Source organism: Leguminivora glycinivorella, chromosome 14 (assembly GCF_023078275.1).
Source record: "Leguminivora glycinivorella isolate SPB_JAAS2020 chromosome 14, LegGlyc_1.1, whole genome shotgun sequence".
NCBI lineage: Eukaryota > Metazoa > Arthropoda > Insecta > Lepidoptera > Tortricidae > Leguminivora > Leguminivora glycinivorella.
In genome coordinates this window covers 22,298,944-22,322,623 of record NC_062984.1, presented here as the reverse complement: position 1 = coordinate 22,322,623, position 23,680 = coordinate 22,298,944, and the positions used below count along the sequence as shown (strand labels likewise).

Genomic DNA, 23,680 nt, shown 5'->3' with positions numbered 1-23,680 from the left:
TTTGATCGCCAGTGTCCGAGATGTGCCTTAACCCTTGATGTTCAGACTTTGACCGCGACATTCGCGACTGTGTCGCAGACACAGATTGACAGTCCTTATTACCGAGTTGTCTATTTCTAATGCTTTAGTCAGGTAGCTTGGGCTAGTCATAAATACTAAGTAGAGGTAACAGGATAAAAGGCTATTATGACATACATTACATTCACGACAGTACGTGTGGCCCATAACCTTCTAAAGCTCTGTCGGGTGCCTATCGCGTTCTGAGATTTCTGGACGTGTATTATAACTAGGTACATAGTGACATTAAGTTATAATAAAGGTTTTGTGGGATTTAATAGACATTTATTCAAAACATTGAGTTAAAATATAGGGGTGAAGGTTTAATTTCCAAAAAGTAATGACTGATTGTCAGTAAACTCATAAATATTCTTAAATTGTAGAAATATGTATGTAAATTTCCCGTGTGGTGGCGGGTTAAGAATTTCACCACCCCCTTTCTTCCCGTGGGTGTCATAGAAGGCGACTGTGGGATATGGGATAAATTGTGGCGTAGGCGAGATGCTGGTAACCTGTCACTGCAATGTCACAGTTTCGTTTTCTGTCAACCCCTTATTTGCCAAGAGTGGAACCCCTTATTTGGCTTATTTACAAAGAGTGGAGTTTTGCAAGACTGAAACTTAAGTAGTTTCATGTGCTCTGCCTACCCCTTCATGGGATACAGGCGTGATTGTATGTATGTATGTAAATTGTAGAATGTTTATTGTAAAAATATGACTAAAACCCTATTGGTATTGTAAAGTTGTTATATGCATTTTATAAATATTGTATTATAAACTGTATCAGCCCTAAATGTTTACACGTCTAAATAGTAAAAACACTGAAGAAAACTTCATCCGACAACAAAAATTTTATTAAATAGTGTATAACGATAAAAATGCGAAAAGTAGGAAATCCACAATGAATGGAAAGAAATGATTCCCAAAGAAAATTTTAATTTCGCGCCATTTTTGGTGTCTTATCGACTATACCAACACATGGATCACTTGACCATCGAATTACGCGAACACTAAAAATAATTGGTACTCACTTAACTTAATTGTATGGTGCTAATAATTATGGGTTTTGATGTGATTGAGTAACAATTTGCGCATTTTAGGTGGTCATGACACGACAAGGTTGAGAAATGAAGAGGTCAAATCGAACATACTCTGACATCGGAATTAAAATGATATATCAAAGGGCACTCTTATGAATGATTACATACGAATAAAAATAATTGTAATTGCATAAAAACACATTTTAAGCAACTCTACTTCACTTTCTATGACGGCTATTTACATTTTACAAGACAGTAAGGTACCCTCGTCGATATTTATAGTAACGCTACAGGAATAAAATAGCATGGAAGGTATAGTTCCCTTGAAGCCCACAATGCCTGTCGGTTCATCTTGACCAAGTTCCCCCCTATTTCGTGTCCTCCAGTATGACGCTCTGATTTGTTAAATAAAACCTTTAATTACATGACATTACTAGTCAAGTCGCCCGTCTTTGTGAACGACACAATCTATCATGAAGATCGGGTGAGTCAACCGCGAATTGACCGTGTCGTGAGACGTCGTACTTGTTCTAATCCAATCATACGAAATTGAGCTACTATCAAAGGTGTGTAACCTAATTTAAATGGTCTTTTAAACCATTTAACAACCATTTCGACAGGGGTCTAAACCAAATTGTGAGAATTATATCTGATCCACCTACCTGAATAGCGTAAACCCTAACTTGACATAGAGGCCGCGAAGGAAGTGTATCCACCGGACATATTAGGGTCACGAACTGACAATTTTTCACTCCAAAGGTCGCTGCAATTGTCGTGCAGGTCCGAGTCCGACACGACCAGTAGAAATTACGGTAATATGGCCGAAGGATCTATGCTGGCTGACTGGTGGTTTTGGTTTTTTTAGTATGAATAGGTAGACGAATGACCACGATCACACCTGGCCCCGTAGCCGAATGGCATTTTTCCGACGCGAAACGCCGCGAAAGATAGTCTGGCTCTGTCGCGCCAATACGCAAGAGCGATAGAGATAGATATCTACTAGCGTTTCGTTTCGTGAGCGTTTCGTGAGCGTTTGTGCCATTCGGCTACGCACCCTGATGGTAAGTGATGATGCGGTCTACGGTGGAGCATGCTTAAATACCTATGAGATACCTATTTACTCTTGCTTTAAAGAGACCTGATTGTACACACGCGGAAACACAGACACAGGCAGGGCATTCCACTCCTTGGCGGTTCGCAAAAGAAATGTTGAAGCGAAACGCTTAGTGCGAATATGATTTATGATATTTTGTACACAATCCCGGAAAGTTCACAACTTAGGGTTTCCCCAAACCTAGCGACACACGGTATCGGCTAGCGGCTCTAACCAACCAAAAATCACTCATTAGTATGAAAATGATTACGCTTGGTCGTCGCTGAACATATGCTTACGCTTATTCATACTACTTAACGAGCGCTTTTTGCAGGTCTGCGAAAGCCGAATCCGCGTCAATAAATAAATAAAAATAAATAAATATTATTGGACATTCTTACACAGATTGACTGAGGCCCGCGGTAAGCTCAAGAAGGCTTGTGTTGGAAGGTGTGTGTCAATAGGTTTGGGGACAGACTTAGAGCCTTTCTTTCGGAAGTCCGTAGCTTTTTTTCGCCATTCGCCTCCTCACTGAGTCGCGTGATCAAAATCACACTTAGCAATAATAGTAGGGCACTTTCCTGCAATCAAATCACTGGTCAATTGTGTACTATAGTAATAGTCCAATAGCCATATGAGTCAGAAATAGACTCTTCCTGCTCCATTCATGGTTTGTAGAGGTAATCGTTGCAATAAATTCTAGTTCCCGCTGCCTCTGAAGACAGTAAAATGGGATGCGAAATTATGTTCTGAATGTTTATTATCATTGCACGGATAACACTTTAGCTGAGCATTTCATTTTTTTGCCACTTTTATGAAATGTGATATTTTTGAAAAAAATTATGCTATTTCTACTCAGAATCACTAGCTTTTTTAATCCTAGTAGTTAAAAAAATTGTCCCATACGATGTTTTCTTATTTCGTTACCATTTTCCGTACATGCTGTGTGGTTTGTCCAGGAAGAGAGAGAGAGGAAAGCAACAAATATGTATGGAAATCCTGGGACACTTTTTGTCTCCCAGTGAGATTGAAGGTACTCGTGATTCTGAGTAGGTACAACTGACCTAAAATACCCTAAAAAAATCAAAATAAAAAAATATGGCAAAAAAAAAGAAATGCTCAGCTAGACTTATAAGGACACGGATAGGTATTAATCGATCAAAGGCATCTTAAAGTATCTTATGATACCGTTTACCTACCAATAAATAAATAAATGATGTTACGTAAAGAGGCTCGGAAAAACGAGCATAATTTAGAACATTTATCCTGTTTGGTACATCCGATCTACCTTTAAAAACCGGCCAAGAGCGTGTCGGGCCACGCTCAGTGTAGGGTTCCGTAGTTTTCCGTATTTTTCTCAAAAACTACTGAACCTATTAAGTTCAAAACAATTTTCCTAGAAAGTCTTTATAAAGTTCTACTTTTGTGATTTTTTTCATATTTTTTAAACATATGGTTCAAAAGTTAGAGGGGGGGGACGCACTTTTTTTTCCTTTAGGAGCGATTATTTCCGAAAATATTAATATTATCAAAAAATTAACGATCTTAGTAAACCCTTATTCATTTTTAAATACCTATCCAACAATATATCACATGTTGGGGTTGGAATGAAAAAAAATATCAGCCCCCACTTTACATGTAGAATAGTCCTGCGGCGCTGGCTATATTTTGGGCCCTAAGTTAAAAAAATATTAAAGTCGATTTTGTTTTCGTTTATAAATACATTGATAACATATAAATTTAACATTTCGTTTTGGGTCACATTCCTAGGGTGCTTTTTTAGTAATTTGGTAATTTGTGGTTATAATTTTTAATTTGACCTAATGTGGTAAAAAAAATATTCGAGAGAAAAAATGTAACTGTATTGCATTTAGAATGATATTTTTAGCGTGTATACGTAGTTTGGGTCAATTTACTCGAGTGCTATATGACAATTTGTCATACCTAGCGAAACAGACACAAAAAAATATTCATGTTAAAAAAAATAAGAAACGTCGCATTGCCTCCTTTAAATATATCAATAAACTGAAATTGTGTTTTCCTACTCCAGTGCTTGATAAAATTTGCGATAATTTAGCAAAAATAGGTTTTTACCATTCCAAAAAAATATTAAAGTTACTAGAGTTCTTATCTTATTAACTAAAAAGACAAGATAAATAAGATACGTGAATTTGGGTAAGTTTAATAGAATGCTTCGAAAAATAATACGGTATTAATATTTGCGTTCGATCAAGTCAAGCGAGCGCAGTGACGCGGGTAGTGTAGGTATTATGATACCGACCGCGCGGCCGTGGCGCGGCAGCGGGGAAGGGCAATGACCTCTCTCGACATTCGACAAACCGCACGTTGTGTACAAAACGCCAAAATTTATTTCAACTGTGCGCATCACGCTATTTAATGCTAAGCCTGAAAGGGTTGTATTTGATAAGACTACTAGAGTAACAATTTTAACTTAATATACCTATTTTCCACATGCGTCAGTAAATAATTTAATTTATAAATAATAAATTTAGTATACATCGTGGAATCTACTACTACTACTGCCAAATAAAATAATGCGATTTATCATCTAAGTACTTTAGACTTATATTTAAGCGTGTCACTCACTATGCAGGTAGCTGAGCGCTTATCTTTCAATATGAATCCACATACATAAAATATATATAATTCAATGAGCTAACACACGCGCCGCCGATTATTCATATTTTATTTTGAAGTACATGTGGGGATCGACGTTGGTACGAGATCATATTATATCGTAAAATGGTGAGGAATTTATATGTAGAAAATACAGGATTATAAAGCAAAATACAGGATGTACTTTTTATAACCGGCAATATTTAACGTGGTGAAGTCATATAACTGATATCGAATACAAAACACTAAACGCCCAATGGACTTGCCTCGCGTGACGTCACGTAGTGTTTTTAGGGTTCCGTAGTCAACTAGGAACCCTTATAGTTTCGCCATGTCTGTCTGTCCATCCGTCCGTCCGTCCGCGGATAATCTCAGTAACCGTAAGCACTAGAAAGCTGAAATTTGGTACCAATATGTATATCAATCACGCCAACAAAGTGCAAAAATAAAAAATGTTTTGTTAGGGTACCCCCCCCCCCCCCCCTACATGTAAAGTGGGGGCTGATATTTTTTTTCATTCCAACCCCAACGTGTGATATATTGTTGGATAGGTATTTAAAAATGAATAAGGGTTTACTAAGATAGTTTTTTGATAATATTAATATTTTCGGAAATAATCGCTCCTAAAGGAAAAAAAAGTGCGTCCCCCCCCCCCTCTAACTTTTGAACCATATGTTTAAAAAATATGAAAAAAAAATTTTATAAAGACTTTCTAGGAAAATTGTTTTGAACTTGATAGGTTCAGTAGTTTTTGAGAAAAATACGAAAAACTACGGAACCCTACACTGAGCGTGGCCCGACACGCTCTTGGCCGGTTTTTTAGATAAAAATTAAACGAAATCTTTCCTCAAATTACTATTAAGCCAATCTTATCCTATCCTACCTGTCGTTTAAACAAAGATGAAATAAAATAACTTAATTCTTTGCATGTTAATTTGGTTAAATATAACTTATATATTTTCTTTAAGAATATCATATACTTTTAAATGAGCAATTCTTGTATATTCATTTATTTATCAATTCTATATTCTATTCTATTTTTCTATATAATATAAAGCTGCAACCCGACTGACATTTTTCCAAAAATAGCCAGGAGATTTTGCAGGTGGCAGTATTTGGTGTGGCTGTGGTAGTATAGAGGTTGATCTTGCGACCCCGGAAAAATCCGACCGTCGGTCTACCGGTTCCGGGTAAAAAAATGTTGAACGGTCTGGCCAAACGGCAGGAGATAGCCGGGAGGTGCTCGACCAAAATGTCATAGAGGACCCTGGGCAGTTTTTGACGCCGCCATTTTTTTTTTTTTCAAAATGGCCGACTTTTTTTTGATGATTTTTCAAGTTTGTCGTAGAGTGCTCAAATTTTTGTTGTAGAATCTCCAAGAGGCCTTGATTGGAATGAAATAAAAGAAATTGAAAAATACTACAAATGTGAGAAAACTGGCCACTTTTGTTTTGTATGGCAACTTTTAAACGGTAAGAGATAGCCGGGGCTGCTCGACCAAATGTCATACAGGGTTTTAAGTAGAAAAAAGTTTCATTAAAAAAATCAATATGGCTGACTTTTTTTTTTTGAAAAATTTCAAAATGGTCCTAGCGCGCTGAGATTTGTCACACGGGTGGACGGCCACCCGAAGATTAGCTTCGCTGAAATTTGTTATGTAGGGGTTCTCGGGGTTGGAAAATCGATCTAGCGTAGCCTTAGGTCCCGGAAAACGGCGAATTATGGAGTTTTAATGAGTTTTTCTTTCGCGTTAGTAAACGTTAAATATGGTCGTTAATTTCGCCCCGCGCACATCGGCTGCGCTTAGCTCAGTCGTACGAGGTCGGTCTAATGTTCGCAGACAGATTGCAGGTGTCAGGGTTTCGAATCCCGGCCAGAAATTAAGTTTTAATTTTTTGTTTTGTTTTTTTTTGTTCTTGTATTTATAAGTTTTTTTTTCTAAAGACGTGATATAATAAAATAGAACCGAGCGAAGCTCGGTCGTCCAGATGTTTTAGGATATTATTTATTGATTGGCTGCAAGAAATGCCTAGCGTATTGGCCGAACGGTAATTAACAAAAATTACACAGTCAAAAGGTTAATTGTCATTAACCATTAAAAATTAATGAACGCCAATTGTCATTAAAGTTAATGTATTTCGAAAAATAACAAACAAATTATCATCGTAATTAAAGAAATCGTCACGGTGAGTTCGTGGGTGAGCAGTATCCAAGATAGAGCTGACACTGAGCTGACACTGGCTCGGCTGTACCTAGTAGAACTCAGGTTTGGTACAATATAGAGATTATATAAAGACACGCTGTTTTGGTACGACTCATCATGATAAGCGCTTGGGAAAGTAGTACCTAAGCTTTAGCTCATGCTGAACCCTGAGTCCTGTTAGCGTAGCCAGCGTTTTTGGGTATCTCTTTATGATATCACTGCATGATTTGTTTTGTTGATTTTTACGCTGGGTGACGTTTGCTCTTAACGCGGTTGTACAAAATGGCCGAGGCGATGCCAGTCACAGACGTCTGAAAACTGTCACGACTTCGAAACTAGTCTCCAAAGTACTATATAAAAAGTTTTCACAAAACAACAGTTAAAGCTTTTGAAATGGTTGATACTGTAGGTATCTCGAAAATAATAGATACATCATTTCCTTATTGAGGAATTATACTATGAAATAATAAAATCATCCCCTATCAAAAATAAACACGCCAGTGTTAAAGCCTGTTAAAGGTATGGCAAAAACCATCGTTTTGAACTATGATTTTAATATATATCCATAATTTTAAACAGGCCTATCACCGCTCTCGTTAAATATTACTTAGATACGAGAGACTAATACGATTGGTCGGCCGAAGGCAAGACAACTCATTGTGATTCGCTGAGACGCTGCTGCAAAAGAATACAAATAGATAAACCTTTTCATTAAACTTAACTATCTTATAATTTAATCTGGGGGCACGGCAGTACCCCCGCCAAGTCGAGCACGAAGCCAACACTGCCGTACCATCCTTTACTGGAACCATTTCGCCGCATTTTCAGGCCCCTATTTGAGAACCTCTGGATAAGACCGGAACGCAGAAATTTTCGTCGTCTAGTAAGCTATAATAACATACTTAAAACTCAAAATTGCAAGTCTGTACGTCGCAACACGGGTGGATAGCCGCCCCAAGATTAGTATACAAAAAGAAAATTTCTAAAAATTCAAAATGGCTGCCTTTGAACGCCAATTGAAATTTGTATGGAGGTTCTTTTTAATCGCCATAGCTCCGTAATGGTAGGAAAAAGGTTAAAGTGCTTGAACTAATGTTGTACAGTTATCTTAGGTCCATCGAATGGCATTTACAAAATTTCAAAATGGCCGACTTTGAATTATTTTTTTTTATCTTCGGTCCGAGCGCGGTAAAATTTGGCACGTGGTAAAAACGGGGGCCAAAAATAGGAATGAGAATTTTTTTTTTGGAAAAGTCAAAAACGGCGGCGAGAGGGGACAAAGTCAAATTTCCCAAAATCAAAGTCGGTCATTTTGAAATTGTGTAGTTCAAGCTTTTTTGACCTTTTTCCTACCGTTACGGAGATATGGTTATTAAAAAAATCTTCCATACAAATTTCAATTTGCCCACAAAGGCCGCCATTTGAAATTTTTCAATAATATTCTTTTTGAATACTAATCCGTCGGCCGTCCACTCGTGTGCCAAATCTCAGCGCGCTAGGACCATTTTGAAATTTAAAAAAAAGTCGGCCATTTTGAATTTTTTTTAATACAACTTTTTTCTACTCCGAGATCTGTATGACATTTGGTCGAGCACCCCCGGCTATCTCTTACGATTTAAAAGTTGCCATACAAAACAAAAGTAGTCAGTTTTCTCACATTTGTCGCATGCAGGCCGTCCAACATTTTTTTACCTGGAACAGGTAGACCGACAGTCGGATTTTTACAGGGTTGCAGGACAAACCTCTATACGGCCACACCAAACACTGCCACCGGCGGAACCTCCTTCTGGCTGTTTTTTGAAAAATGTCAGTCGTGTTGCAGCTTTATATTACACTAGCTTTTGCACGCGGCGTCGCTCGCGTTAGAAAGAGACAAAAAGTAGCCTATGTCACTCTCCATCCTTTCAACTATCTCCACTTTAAAAAATCACGTCAATTCGTCGCTCCGTTTTTCCGTGAAAGACGGAGAAACAAACAGACATACTTTCGCATTTATAATATTAGTATGGATAGATAAATGTAAGTAAAAAAATACATACGTATTTTGATTACCATTTTTCTAAGGTAGGGTTAAATTCGAAACCAATTGAGGTAATGTCGAAAATCTGTAAAAAGGATACTAATGCCATATAATGAGAATAATTACAATAATGGCTACCGCAGTCTCACCACCTGTGTTTGCACACACGCGCGCGCACAGAGACACACGCGGCGGGGGACTTTGTTTTATAAGGTGTACATATATATTATGCCGCCGTGCGCTTCGTGTCCATTATAAATGAAAATTAAGGAAAATATAGGAAATAATATTCAAGTTACAATTAGAGATGGGTAACTACCCAGGTAAATACCCGACGGTGGGTATTTACCGGGTAAATACCCGATATTTACCTACCCGCGGGTAAATACGCGGGTATTTTCATTTTTCTTCCAAATTTGACGTTTTTAAATGGTGTTTGGGCTAAAATAGATTAATTTAAGTCAGTCTTTGTAATTGTACACATAATGTTTATTCAAATTGGGAACGAATAGGTTGCTATGAGATAAAATGTGATTTTAGTGTATCACTCCAACTATAAAAATCGTGTAATATCATTCTCTGACATACGGAAATAATTTAAAAAGCTTTTAGTATAAATTATAAGTTTGATAAATTAAAACTGTAAATAAAAATATGTGAATAAAAATATTTAAAAAAGATCTTTTTCAAGCTCATAACTCATACATAGTATGTTCTATGACAAAAATGCGTAGAAACTTTTTTGTAGGAAATTGTGTCTACTTTAGTTCGTACATACAATACTTTTCGATATTAATGATAGTTTCCATGAAATATGAAAAAAATACATTTTACCCCCCCTAACCCCACCATAACCCCCTCCAACCAGTACTAGGAAGTTTATCTTTATCGTATAAATACGACTAATTAAAATACAATCTAAAAAGCACACATAAAACATATTTTTTTAATTATTTTTAAAAATATACATTAAAATTTCTGTAAACTTAATTGTCTATTTGACTGAACAGTTTTGTTTTAAATTGTGTATAAAAATTACAACCACTAACTTAGTATTTATCTCCATTTTAACACAAATCAGTATGTCCAACATGAAATGAATCTACCCGTCAATTTGGGTAGATACGGGTAAATACCGGGTAGATAGGTATTTACCGGGTAAATACCTGGGTGGGTAGATTGGGTATTTACCCACGACCCATCTCTAGTTACAATTTATTGTTTTTGGGTTTTGTATCCATTTGCATCCATAAATATTTCCCGTCATAAAAATTACACCCTGTATTGTGGAACTAAAAACTGAAATAAATAGTTACAATAATATAATCACGGTGTATGAATAGGAGCGCCGGATTGAATTAGGTACTTCAATATCGGGACAAAAGGTTCTGGAGTTTCGAGGATTTCGTAGGGAAATGTAAAATAATAGTGCATTAGGGTAATTCCGAAAGTCGTCTAATTACGAAAGTCACATAAAAATCACCATTATTTCCATCATATCAAGATTCCCTCTTCGGAATTACCAGAGCATTTTTGTCATTCGGAATTACCCTAATGCACCATAATAAAAATTTACGATAGTTTAGCTAGTTTACTTCGTTTAGTTTAGATAGTAGACCTTTACGTGTTTTCGACATTTATAATTGGTCTGTTTTCGTTACTAATGTAATAAAGTTCTTAAGGTTACCTACTATGTATAAGTTTTAATTGGGAAGACTTACAAAAAAATCGGGAGAATCCCGCCAAAGCCCGACCCTCTGGCAATCTTAAATTATGTATGACTGCGCACGAGAAGTAGGTACCTACGCCTCGTGTCACAGCGCGGCGTCGCGCCAGCGGCATGCGCCAACCTGATTGGCTATCGGTTGCGCGCCACACAGCGCAAAAATTTAAAATACTACTCTATTGCGTTGCGTTTTATTCTGCCAAATATTGAAAACCCATGGATGAAAGTGACCCAAATTAAAAATGATGACTTGATATCATTTTATAATAATATAGACGTCAACTTATAAACATGAAATTTTTTTTCAGGCTTTGACAGGGTTTTTATTAAAAAAAAATTTTTTTATATATAAGCAATGGATAAAATGTGACACACTTTAAGAAAATATATATATAATAATGTCCTGAATGGTATAAGACTTCACAAAGACTCATAATAAGACCTCATAACCTGGGGGCCGATTTTTGAATCTCACGTCGTTCGAATTCAGAAAATTGTCACCGAAAATAGTAGGCAATTCACCGTGACAATTTTCTGAATTCGAACGACGTGAGATTCAAAAATCGGCCCCCAGATATCGTAACTTTTTTGGCAATTTTGGTGCAGCAAGAACGGCCATCTGTAGTGCATAAGTTTGTGAATGTTTTATTTCATTGTATTAGGTGTAAGTTTTACTTTTTATTTTTATTTGTATATATGATCATTTTATTGTATTTTTAGGTTTCTTGCCTGCCAAATAAAGAATTATTATTATTTTATTATTGTCGTATTAAAGGAATATGTATGTATGTCCAAAGCCAGCTGGAATAGTTAATTAGTAATTGATCATCTACTTAGAAAACACACGTATGAAATCCTTTTTTTCTAATATGTTGAAATTGCTGAAAAAGTTACGATGTCTGTTCATAACAAAAAAAAATACTTCTGTATTTACTCACAGTCACATAAACCTACTATAGATTCAATGGAGGTTGTTTATGTAGTTCTCTATTTCCAGAATGAAATTTTTTCGCCGTTTATTTAGAGAATAATTCTCTTACACAGAGTACTTATCACCTATTTAATATTCAAACAAAACACGAGAAGATTATTCTAACGCAGTGCCGGCGACTCAAGGGTTGTGATCAAAATAAACCTTCCCCTATGCCGGTGACACAAGGTCTGTGATCAAAACAATCGAACTCGTATGCCAGTGTCAGTGACACGTATGTGTGTTCAAATTTTACCGGCCTATGCCGACATAGCACCTGTGTTCAAAACGTTCATACATATTTCCAAAGACATATGTAACTTCGTATAGGTAGCTACAGTCTAAGTAAAAAACGTACCTCAGAACCATATAGAAATAGGTACGGTGGCCTAGATGGCGTTACACCTTTGGGGGACGCTCGGCTAGATGGCGCTAATATTAATATCTGACATTTTAACACATATCAAGCTAACAATATGGGCCAAATTGTCAAAACTGGGGTTTAAAAGTTTTGAGCTTGTGTCGAGAGATGGCAGTATTGGCAGTCTATGCATTGTGATTACATATATTTTACTTTGACAGTAACTCTCTGTAATACTTGATCCTCTTTGATATTTCTGTACCGCTGGCATAGGAGTAAGAAGTGCACTTATTTATGTCATTAGTATGGGAATGATAAAACACATCCGAGATAAAAACTAACAAAAAAAATGTTATAATAAATAATTTTACCACATACACTGATGTAACTTTCACTTGTTTAATTTTCATAGTTTCCTGTCTATGCGTTTTAATAAAAGGATGGCCGTGACGTTGCGATCGAGAGATAAAAGCATGGTTTTGGAACAAAGTAGAGTGATTTTTGTAGAGACGAGGTAGACCTCGGGTCATAATACGTTTTGTATGTGTGTATACGGTAAAATCCCCCATATCCCTCCAGTTCAAAGGGTAACGCCGGGGGCTTTTCACATAAGTATTTACCTCCTAATTAGTTAGAACAATGTTCGCCTGTGACTTCGCCTGCATTGATGCGATTATTATTATCATGGTCAACATTGTATCAGATAATCAACAAATAGTGTCGAACAGCGATGTTGCCTCGGCATTCGAAGATTATTTCTCAAATATAAAGTAAAGTAAAGTAAAGTAAAATTTATTTCCAAAATAAGTCATTTTGTTAGTCACACATTTAGTGGATCACACTAGGCAGAGCCTGTCCCGTGACTCCACGGTTTTTACATTATTTAGAAAGACTATTATTAAGTTTATTTACATTATGTTATTATTATATTATTATTCAGGAAATCTATTCATAAGGACAATTCAGTATATTTAATTCAGTAGTATATAAAAATGTGAGATCTATCAGGCTATTTATCTTAAATCAAAATATATATATGATTAGAATTTACAAGATTTAGATTTAGGGTTACCATACATGTTTTACAAATAGAGCATAGAGCAACAATTCATTTTTATTATACTTATTTCTAGGGGACAAGTCATGCAGTGCAGCAGTGTCAATATAGCCGTTAACACCACAAAATGTTTACATTCTTCTGCGGCTCAAGCCCATTCATTACTTTGTGCTAATGTTAAGAAATGTAATAATTCATTTGAATTTAGTCAAGTAGACTCTGTAAATATTGTTAAAACATTCAAGTCACTCAATTTAAAGAAAACGGAAGACTTATGGGGAACATCAGTTAAAGTAATTAGTCATGTCATAGATATAATAGCACCTTACTTGGCCGTAATATATAATATTTCAATTTCACAAGGCACCTTTCCAGATCTTATGAAATGTAGCAAAGTCATACCGCTTTTTAAATCGGGTGATTCGAGTGATATAACCAATTTCCGTCCCATATCAATACTTCCTGTACTAAGTAAAGTCTTTGAGAAGCTAATGTTAAATGATCTACTGGGACACTTCAACAGACATAGATTACTTACAAGCAAACAGTTCGGTTTCACAAGGGGCCGTTCCACGACCGATGCTGCTTCGGTACTCATTAAACATATATATAATTTTTGGGAAAATTCTTGTGATGCAATTGGCATATTTTGTGATCTTTCAAAAGCCTTTGATTGTGTGGATCATGGAACGCTCATTTTGAAATTAGAACACTATGGTTTGTCTATAAATGCCCTAAACTTTATGTCTTCTTACCTTAGCAATAGAACACAAACAGTAGTTGTTAACAAAACTCGCTCTAGCGGGACTGTAGTCCAATTAGGAGTGCCACAAGGCTCAATTTTAGGTCCATTCCTGTTTTTGGTTTATATAAATGATTTGCCATGTATAGTGAAAAACTTTTGTGAAATAGTACTTTTTGCTGATGATACATCACTGCTTTTTAATGTTGACCGAAAATCTACGGATTACAATGTAATTAATAGCACGTTAGCTGATGTACTGCAGTGGTTTACTGTCAACAATTTACTTCTTAATTCTAAGAAAACCAAATGTATTCGATTTTCTCTGCCGAATGTTAAACCAATCGATACAAAAATACTTTTGAATGATGAATGCTTAGAGATGGTAGATACAACACTGTTTCTTGGTTTAACATTGGACAAAAATCTACAATGGAGTCCTCATATAAAGAAACTAGCAAGCAAATTAAGTTCAGCCGCATACGCCGTTAGGAGAATCAGGCAACTGACTAATGTTGAGACAGCTCGCCTAGTGTATCATAGTTATTTTCACAGTGTAATGTCATACGGTATTCTGGTTTGGGGCAAAGCAGCTGACATACAGACTATCTTTGTATTACAAAAGAGAGCCATTCGTTCTATTTACAACTTAGGAACACGTGAATCAGTAAGAGAACTCTTCAAAGAAATTAATATCTTAACTGTAGCTTCCCAATACATTTATGATAGTATAATTTATGTTGTTAAGAATTTAGACTGTTTCACTAAGAATTCTGATATCCATAATTATAACACTAGAAACAAAAATAAGCTTGCCATAAAGAAGTTTCGTGTCCGTAAAGTACAGAAGTCATTTGTTGGGCAATGCATTCATTTTTATAATAAGTTACCTGACACTGCTTTGAGATTACCCCTCCCAGCTCTTAAGAACTACTTAAAAAAATCATTGATGTTAAAGGCTTATTACAGAGTCGAGGACTATTTGACAGACAAACATGCATGGCCCGAACCAGAAACTACAAAAAACGAATAGCAATTAAAATAATTGTATTATGTATAGAGGACACAGTTCAGATAAGAAAGCACATCAAAATATTTTATATTTTATGTTGTGTAGGTAAATTACATATTTAATGATATTGAGATTCATATTATCTTTTTCTTCTATGACAATTTGATATGTTTTCTCTGAAGAAGAACGACGTATTATTAAGCAATAATATAATTTATTGAAATTGATTTCCATAGAGTACCTAGTCTGTTCATATTCTTTGATGAATACTTTTGCATGTTAAATTGTATGTTGTTATTTAATGCATGTTAATTATAAGATGTAATGTTTTGAAAAGAAGTTGCCCGCCGAGTTTCTTGCCGGTCCCATAGTGGATACCCCCTCCCAACTGAGGGGGACTGAAATCTTCTCGAGGCTGAGGCGTAGGGTTAGAGCCGGCGTAGCTTTATTTGACGTTCATATGCGCATTGTAATATGCCTACTTGAAAAATAAATATTTCATTTTCATTTTTCATTTTCATATTTATTTAAATTAATTTCAAAGGTTTTTATTAAAATGTTAATGGATGAGAAAAGGTGTAGTGCATAAATTCAGGAGATAATAGTTTGATATTAACTTATATTTACTCATAGTGTTGTGTTCCTGCCGGTGAGTAAGGCTGCCAAAAATACAAGTTCATGGTAAATACGGTTACCCAATAGGAGGATTTTTCTCCCGCGGACGCGCGTTATCCTGCGAGCTAGCTGAGGACTGTTAAGGGTGCCTTTCCACCAAAGATGTGCTATGGATGCTTCTGATATCCACAATCAGCTTAGTCGAACCCGTTCCTACTAGCGCTACGCTTTGTGAACAGTGAACATGATTGGTGGATATCAAACACTATCACGTTGCGCATCTCTAGTGGAAAGGTACCCTAAAGGGCCAGCAACGCGCATGTGGAGGCTCTAGATTGGCAGGCGTCATAGGCTACCGTAACTGTTAATCACCAGGCGGATCGTAACCGTATTTACCATGGTGTGGGACATATGAAAAAAATTACATTGCTGAAATTTATTATTTAATTACTTCCTTTCATCAAATTTATGATTTTTATAATTTTTTGTTTTACCAAAATAGTGAAAAATATTTATATTTTTGCTAAACATCAACGCTATAAGAAAATTTGCCGCCTAATTCCCCATAAGTTGATACCAGAGACGATTTTTAAATTTTAGGATTTTTTTTCCATAGTAATTTTTCATACAACTTTTGGCGGTCGAAAAAACGCATTTTGCATAAATATATTTTACTATATTTTTAGTATGTCAAAAAGACACACACAAAGAACTAAAAAAACCAAACTTCGGTTCTGTGGGAATTATTATGACCCCCCCCCCCATACAAACTCTCATTCCACTCCTCTACTACAATGAAATATTGTCTTTACGTTCCTTAAAATGGGCTGGGAAGTATCGCTTTTTGGGCGCAACAACTCGAGAGGACTGTAAAGGGATTTCATATTATTTTTTAGGCCCTGGCCTGCAAAGTAACTTTTTTTTTATAAAATGTTGTCCTTTAGAGCATTTTTTTTTATTTCATTGTATGTTTGAGAAAAGCACTATACATGCCTCGGCGTGAAAACGGATTCCCGGCCTCGTATCCCTATCCGGCCTCGCTCGCACGCTCGCTCGGCCTTATATACTCACTTGGCCGGAAATCCTCATTTTCCCGGCCTCTGATGTAATGTACTATTACAGAGGTAGGCTCTTACAGTTGGTCAAGTGGTGGGTGAAAAGTTGAGCAAAAAATTGTTACATGTTGAGTTTGTAGAGTATCTACTCGGAATTGACTATTACAAAATTTTATGAAAGTGCAAAACGTCAATCTTTGTTAGTAGATAATAAATAAATAAATATATTGGGGACACCTTACACAGATCAACTTAGCCCCAAACTATTTAAGCAAAGCTTGTACTATGAGTGCTAAGCGACGATATACATACTTAAATAGATAAATACATACTTATATAAATAGAAAACATCTATGACTCAGGAACAAATATCTGTGCTCATCACACAAATAAATGCCCTTACCGGGATTCGAACCCAGGACCGCGGGTTAGCAGGCAGGGTCACTACCGACTGAGCCAGACCGGTCGTCAATGATAATGACAGACAGAGTTAGGAAAGTACAGAACGCCAACTCAGGATCACCCTTGATCTACATAATGATGAGATAGATCAGACCCACCTCAAAACTAAGGTCACACGCGACTAATTACTGGTCACCGTAATTGAGACCGGCCTTCGGCACTCCGGCAGCGTAGACAAGGTGCCAATCACCTGCGTTTCTTAGCCACTCAGTTGCTTTTGGTAGCTCTAGTTACCAGTTACCTTTCTTTTACTTGACAATAGTCCACTGACAATTTTAGAGCAATTGAGTGGGTAGCGAACGAATCGCTGCAACTGTCCCTGTCGTGCACATCTGTGAGGGTCCTTAAGGCTGGCGTAGGCTCGCCAAATAGAATCTCAATAATTCGACTTTTTTTAACTATGAAACTGCGTCCATTGACGCGTCGCGTCGAATCGAATAGACTTCGATACATGGGGATCTTTTGTGCAATGACTGCCTATGACGTTAAGATCCTTCAGCTATTCAAGAGCTTCTCGAGCATCTCCAATTCTCCATAATATGGAGATGGTCGTGTGAGAGTTTAGTCAAACGTCCCACTTTGGCGATTGCTATAAAGTCGAAGATGAGGCTTAAGGGCAGCTTTCTTCATTCGTTCCAGGTAATCTGCTCCAAAGTTCTTCATTCTTTGGAAAAGGCGTGTCATTCACACATTAGGTGTTTAACAGCCTCTTTCTCTTCGCCACAGTCACGTGTTAATATGAGTGAGAGAGACAAAAATGTTTCTTTGTCAAATCAAAGCGATAGCGATTGAGGCCTTGGCTATGCCGGCAGCTCCGTGACGTCACACTTTTCATTGGCCACCTTCGTGCATTTGTAATTATGCGGTTGCATATGTCATGCGAGCGTTTATAATCAATTTCAAGCTATGTATCAATTATGTTGCACTGATTTTTCATCGAGATGTTGTAAACGTAAAATCGAGACAAAAAATGAAACTGACTTTATGGGAAACAAAGCTCACTAGATTAATATAGTAAACAATGATTATGGCATAAGAAAAAACGGTTATGGCAAATGAAATGGCAAATGTGCTCTGGTCACCTGTTTTCATACATACCATAGATTAAAAAATATAAGAAGATCATTCCATCACATACATTAAAATCCGACCGCCTAAGAACGCACATACACTACACCACACACCACACATAGATGGCGCCTCAAAAAAATATCTTGTAGCTTTCGATTATACTTGTAAATGGCGAATGGAAACACGTTGTATTTATGGTCAGACTTTATCACCTTAACCCTTAGATAGATAGATGGATAACTTTATTCCATCTACAACATACAAGGCTTACAATAAACATGAGTAGTTGACCCTTCGTATACCGGTACTTTTTAGGTTACCTACATTATGTATAACACCCACACGCCTCGCTCATTAAACATTTTATAATTTCCTCCGTTTTACACCATTTGCTGAAACGGCATAAATTTTACAAGGTTTTCCGCAATACCGTGGTCGTAGGTGGCGATCAAGACATCCGCCGGCGTTAACAGGGTAAAGTATGGCGATAGCGCACATCCTTCGAGGATGAACGTGTCAAAACGGGACAATCTTCCTGAATTACGATGCGACATAATGACAACAATACTCAAAACATTTCGACTGACCTACTTAATAAAATATTTTCAGTTTAAGGTGCATTTTCCTTCATTTGTGTTTCAGAAAAACGTGTATTTTTGTTTCAATAAATCAACTGTGTTATAAGTTAAAAATAAAAGTGCAATATTGCATATAAACCTTAAAAAATAATTCCTACCGCTACTCGCCAACAGATGGCGCTAACAGTCGTGTCATAACAAACATGTCGTCCCCGCCCGAACTAAATTGGGTACCGCTTTATTAGGCAGGCGCCAGGTTTTTTTTTTCCATAGCCCAGGGGGCCGATTTTTGAGTCTCACTGTCACTAAAATACCGGTTGAAAACGGTGAATTGCCTATTATTTTCAGTGACAATTTTCTGAATTCGAACGCCGTGAGACTCAAAAATCGGCCCCCAGTACTTAGACCATCACTCTCATCCAATAACGCAGTTAATTTTAGATTCCATAAAATAGTCCTTAAGCCTGGCGTCCACTAGGCTCGCCGAGTCGTCTCAATAATTCGCCTTCTGCATTTCTTATGAAACTGCGTCCATTAGCGACGCGTTGAATCGCATTCACATGTATGAGGACTCGATTCGACGCGGCTTGATCCGGCTAAGTGGACGCCAGGCGGGTGCTGCCTCTGCTTTCGTCCCATGACACCGGCAAGGGCAACAATCACTATGTAGGTACTGTAGGTAACCCTTTCATTTCATCAAAAGTGTCAAAAAGGGTTTACGTGTTGGCTTCGGCCACCCAAAGGTCCGGAATACCCAATGCTTTCCGCAATGGGAAAGTCATACAAATAATAAAAGATTCCTAAACTATTATCAAGAACGATTTAATACTGGACTGACAAGTTCATACCAAAAAGCGTACCCCTGAAATATATGGGTCTTTTAGGCTTAAAACTCGATGGCGCTGTTTCGCAGCCTGGAAGTGGCCAAAATCATATTTTCCCCAAATATTTTTCAGTGTTTTTATGTTTTATAAGAACAAGTGATATATGTCTTTATTTTTTTAAAACACGATATCACGTCAATACACATTTAAAAAAAAAATCTGTAGGCATCATCAGTGTAGTTATGATAGTGTTTAATAGGTGGCGCTAAATCGAGGTACGATTCTTAGTATGAAGTATGTAAATCCATACTAATATTGTAAATGGGAAAGTGTGTGTGTCTGTTTGTTTGTCCGTCTTTCACGACAAAACAGAACGACGAATTGATGTGATTTTTGAAGTGGAGATAGTTGAAGGGATGGAGAGTGATATAGGCTACTTTTTGTCTCTTTCTAACGCGAGCGAAGCCGCGGGCAAAAGCTAGTATGTTATAAATGGGAAAGTGTGTGTGTCTGTTTGTTTGTCCGTCTTTCACGGACTAACTATACTACTCCTATCTCTTTCTATACTAGTCCTATATAATTAATTCTTGCTATTATTTATGTCTTTCCAGGCTCAGCTCTACCCACAATGAAACGCAACATGAAGAAACACACGACTGCCAAGACGATATTGTGACAGCAACAGACAACACCATGGCAGAACCCGGTGCCTACGAAATGGAGATCCGCACCGAGGAGAAACCTAAACCGACAGCCGGGAAGATCTTCTACAACCCTGGAGTGATTGAAGAAGAGACGGATGAAACCAGCGTGTTTGATAGCTCGATGGTGGAGTCTCCAATGCTGTCCGGGTTTAGAGGCAGTGGGTTCCTCAGGCCGCCGCTGACGCTGCATGTTTCGAACAGTCTACACAGGATCCCGACGTACAGCAGCTCTATTGGACAGAGCACTGTTTATAGGCAGGACACTTGCAGGTAACTTTGACAATTTGTGTTTAAAATTTTATCAAAACATGCTTATTTACTGCGTTGGCTCAGCGACCCGAAGTGGATCTTGGCTGATTTGATGCTAATATTAAGACTATCAAAACATACATATACATGAATTCAAGCGTGTAATCTAAAGAGGGGTAGGCAGTGCAGAGAATGCTGAAGTGCCACTCTTAGCAATTAACGGGTTGAAAAAAACTGACAGTGTTATACTGGTTCCTAACCCATCGCTCACATTACAATTTGAACCCAACAGACAAATTAACATACGTATTTTTTACAAAACATCTAAGGTAAGGTGGGGAAAGATTGAAGGGTTTTTATTTCGGGGTAAGATAGAAAACCACTGGTAGGACTTCGTTATACGGAGCATACCCATTACCCCTCGAGAAAAACCCTTCAATTTCCCCCACCTTGCCTTATTTTTAATCTAGTATGTTTTCATCAAGATATGAAAATGTGACTATTATATTAAAATAATCAATTGAAGAAATTCCAATAATGCCTAGTTACCCTTTGGGTTGGAAGGTCAGATGGCAGTCGCTTTCGTAAAACTAGTGCCTACGCCAAATCTTGGGATTAGTTGTCACAGCGGACCCCAGGCTCCCATGAGCCGCAATTGAAAACATGTAACAATAAGAACTCTTATCTAGCTAGTGTAAAAAAACTCCTTCGATATTTATACAAGTCATTGGACAAATGTTTAAACATCAGACCAGTTTTTTCTAAGAAAGATAACATGCTTAAAACAAATATAACTTTACGACCTACTTTGACAAATTAGGTAATATTCTACACTAAGTTCAAAGTGGTAGGACGTATCTAAATACAAAGTAAGTCGATCTATTGCAATTATTGCAAAGAACATTATAAATGTTATTAAGTTTAATTTAAAACAGTGATCCATATGCACCCAGAAACTTATTATAGGTAAGTATAGATGGCCAACCAAGTCTTGGCTCTTAAAAATGGCGCGAAACTCAAATTTTCTATGGGATTTAAACCTTCGCCTCCTACATTTTCAATAAATTTTAAAGGGTTATGGCACGTCGATGATTCTGCCAACGTCAAGTCAAGGGAGGCACCCGTTTTATGAAGTTGGCCGCGGTGAGCCCTATATTTTTCAAATTTGTTGCCTTTTTTTAGTGGCATGATTTGGTTGCCGTCTATAGATTTACAAACTTCATACAGAAACTAACAAACAACTAACAACTAAATTAATCATTTATGCTAAACAATCGCGTACAGTCAGTATCAGTAGTGGCGGATGAAACAATGCTCCAAAAGGCTCCAATATTATCTGATATCCTCATATTTCGAACGGTGTTGACCTACGTGAAAATGTTGTAAATGTATACTTAATCTCTATTGATAAATTAATTGAAATACGGCGTTGTTATTAAGGGTACGAGCCCTGAATCATCCTTGAAAGTACACTCTATCTAATCAGTAAACTTAGATAAATTACTCCGTTTACTTATCGAAATAGTTTTGAAATATTTATTCGCAATGCAGTGTCCGTGGCGATTGCTTAGTTATATATTTTTTAATTCTCTTCTTGTATATTCCGAAATTTTCTATCAAAAGTGTGTTTAAAAGTTTATGAGCGACAGCCGCCATTTTGAAAAAAAAATAGTGTAGTGAAAAATCGAACGCGGACAATTTTTTTTTCTGGAATCGTCTGTGTTCAAACTACAGTTTTTTGTATTTTTCAGTATTTTTACAAAAACATATAAAAAGTGTCAGAAAATGCGCCGTAGACGTAAATAGTAGTGATAAGGTTGACATTATCGCTGTTGACCAAGTGTGCTCCAGTTTTGTTTGAATTAATCACCAGTGACAAGGTATGTCGGTACAGATATAGTGCATAATAGTTTTCCATCGTATTATCTCGGAAACACTCGTATTTGTCATTCTACTTATTTCAATAAGAGTGCTTCTTGTACTGAGGCCGGCTGAAATAGCATGACACGTTGCGTTTCTGTGAAACTATGATGGTCAAACATTTCGCACTATACACCGTGTTTTTTTTGTATTCCGTTAAATTCGACACTTAGCTAGGTTCATTATCAGGAACCAGCCTGTATATCCTGCCTGTATAATTTAACTTTTAGTTAAATTCACAAAAAAAAATGCTTATCATTTTCATACATAATAAATTAATTTATTAGTGTGAGAGACCCTTAAGAATAATATTCAGGTTAGTGTCAAGTGATTGACGTCACGTGTCAAAACAAATAACATTAGGAATTGGTAAAGGTTGTCACACACTTGTTCAGTAATTATCTTATTAACAACTCAATAACCGTAAGAGTTAAGACGCTAGTTTCTTAGAGAAATTAATTGTATTTGATCTAAAGAATCTTCCCTTAAAGTTAACGGAATTCAATAAAAACAGGTTGTATAGTATACTAGTATGTGCTATAATCGGGTGGCTGTTTATATGTAAATATTAATAATCACTAGACAAAATAAATAAGACAATAACATTGAACAATGAAACTTTAGACAATAAATTATGGTTCAAAAACCTCATTCGTGTTTATTGCAAATTAAGAGTCATAACGAAATTAAGGAGACATCGTAATTTTCCCAGCAATTTCGGTGCAGCATAGTCGAAATAAAGGCATTCACACGAGTACGTATTTCTGGGTAGATGATCAATCTTATTTAAGGCTCGTGTTGTTTTTAATACTAATTACCTAACTATTCCATCTTGTAACGTCTACGTTATAATCTGGCATCGGACATACATATACACCGTGTTTTTTTGTTTTCCGTTAAATTTGACACGTAGCTAGGTTCATTATCAGGAACCAGCCTGTATATCACTTGGTGTTCATCATTTTGTTCACAATTTTCATCATTTTCATACATAACAAATGCATTTATTAGAGAGATAGAGAGATATTTGTGAGAGACCCTTAAGAATAACATTCAAGTTAGTGTCAAGTGATTGATGGCACATGTCAAAACAAATAACATTAGGAATTGGTAAAGGCTGTCACACACGTGTTCAGTAATTATCTCTATTTTTTTAATAACTCGGTAACCGTAAAATTAAGGCGCTAGTTTCTTAGAGAAATTAATTGTATTTGATCTAAAGATCCTGCCCTTAAAGTTAACGGAATTCAATAAAAACAGGGTGTATATTCCTTTAACGCGACAA

The 23,680-nt window shown here is 36.7% G+C and overlaps 1 protein-coding gene across 8 annotated transcripts in view; it reads left to right on the top strand.

Annotated features, from left to right (window-relative positions):
- Window positions 1-23,680, top strand: part of LOC125233399 (G protein-activated inward rectifier potassium channel 3-like) — a 54,093-nt gene that overhangs the window by 3,296 nt on the left and 27,117 nt on the right. For 2 of the 8 annotated variants that reach the window (XM_048139403.1, XM_048139408.1), the window contains exon 2: window positions 20,134-20,496. In XM_048139403.1, coding sequence (XP_047995360.1) covers window positions 20,216-20,496 — 281 coding nt within the window. In that variant the 5' untranslated portion in view covers window positions 20,134-20,215. Of the gene's footprint in view, window positions 1-20,133; window positions 20,497-22,052; window positions 22,356-23,680 lie in introns of those variants that run through there. The other 6 variants (XM_048139405.1, XM_048139404.1, XM_048139406.1 and 3 more) reach the window with 5 other exon arrangements.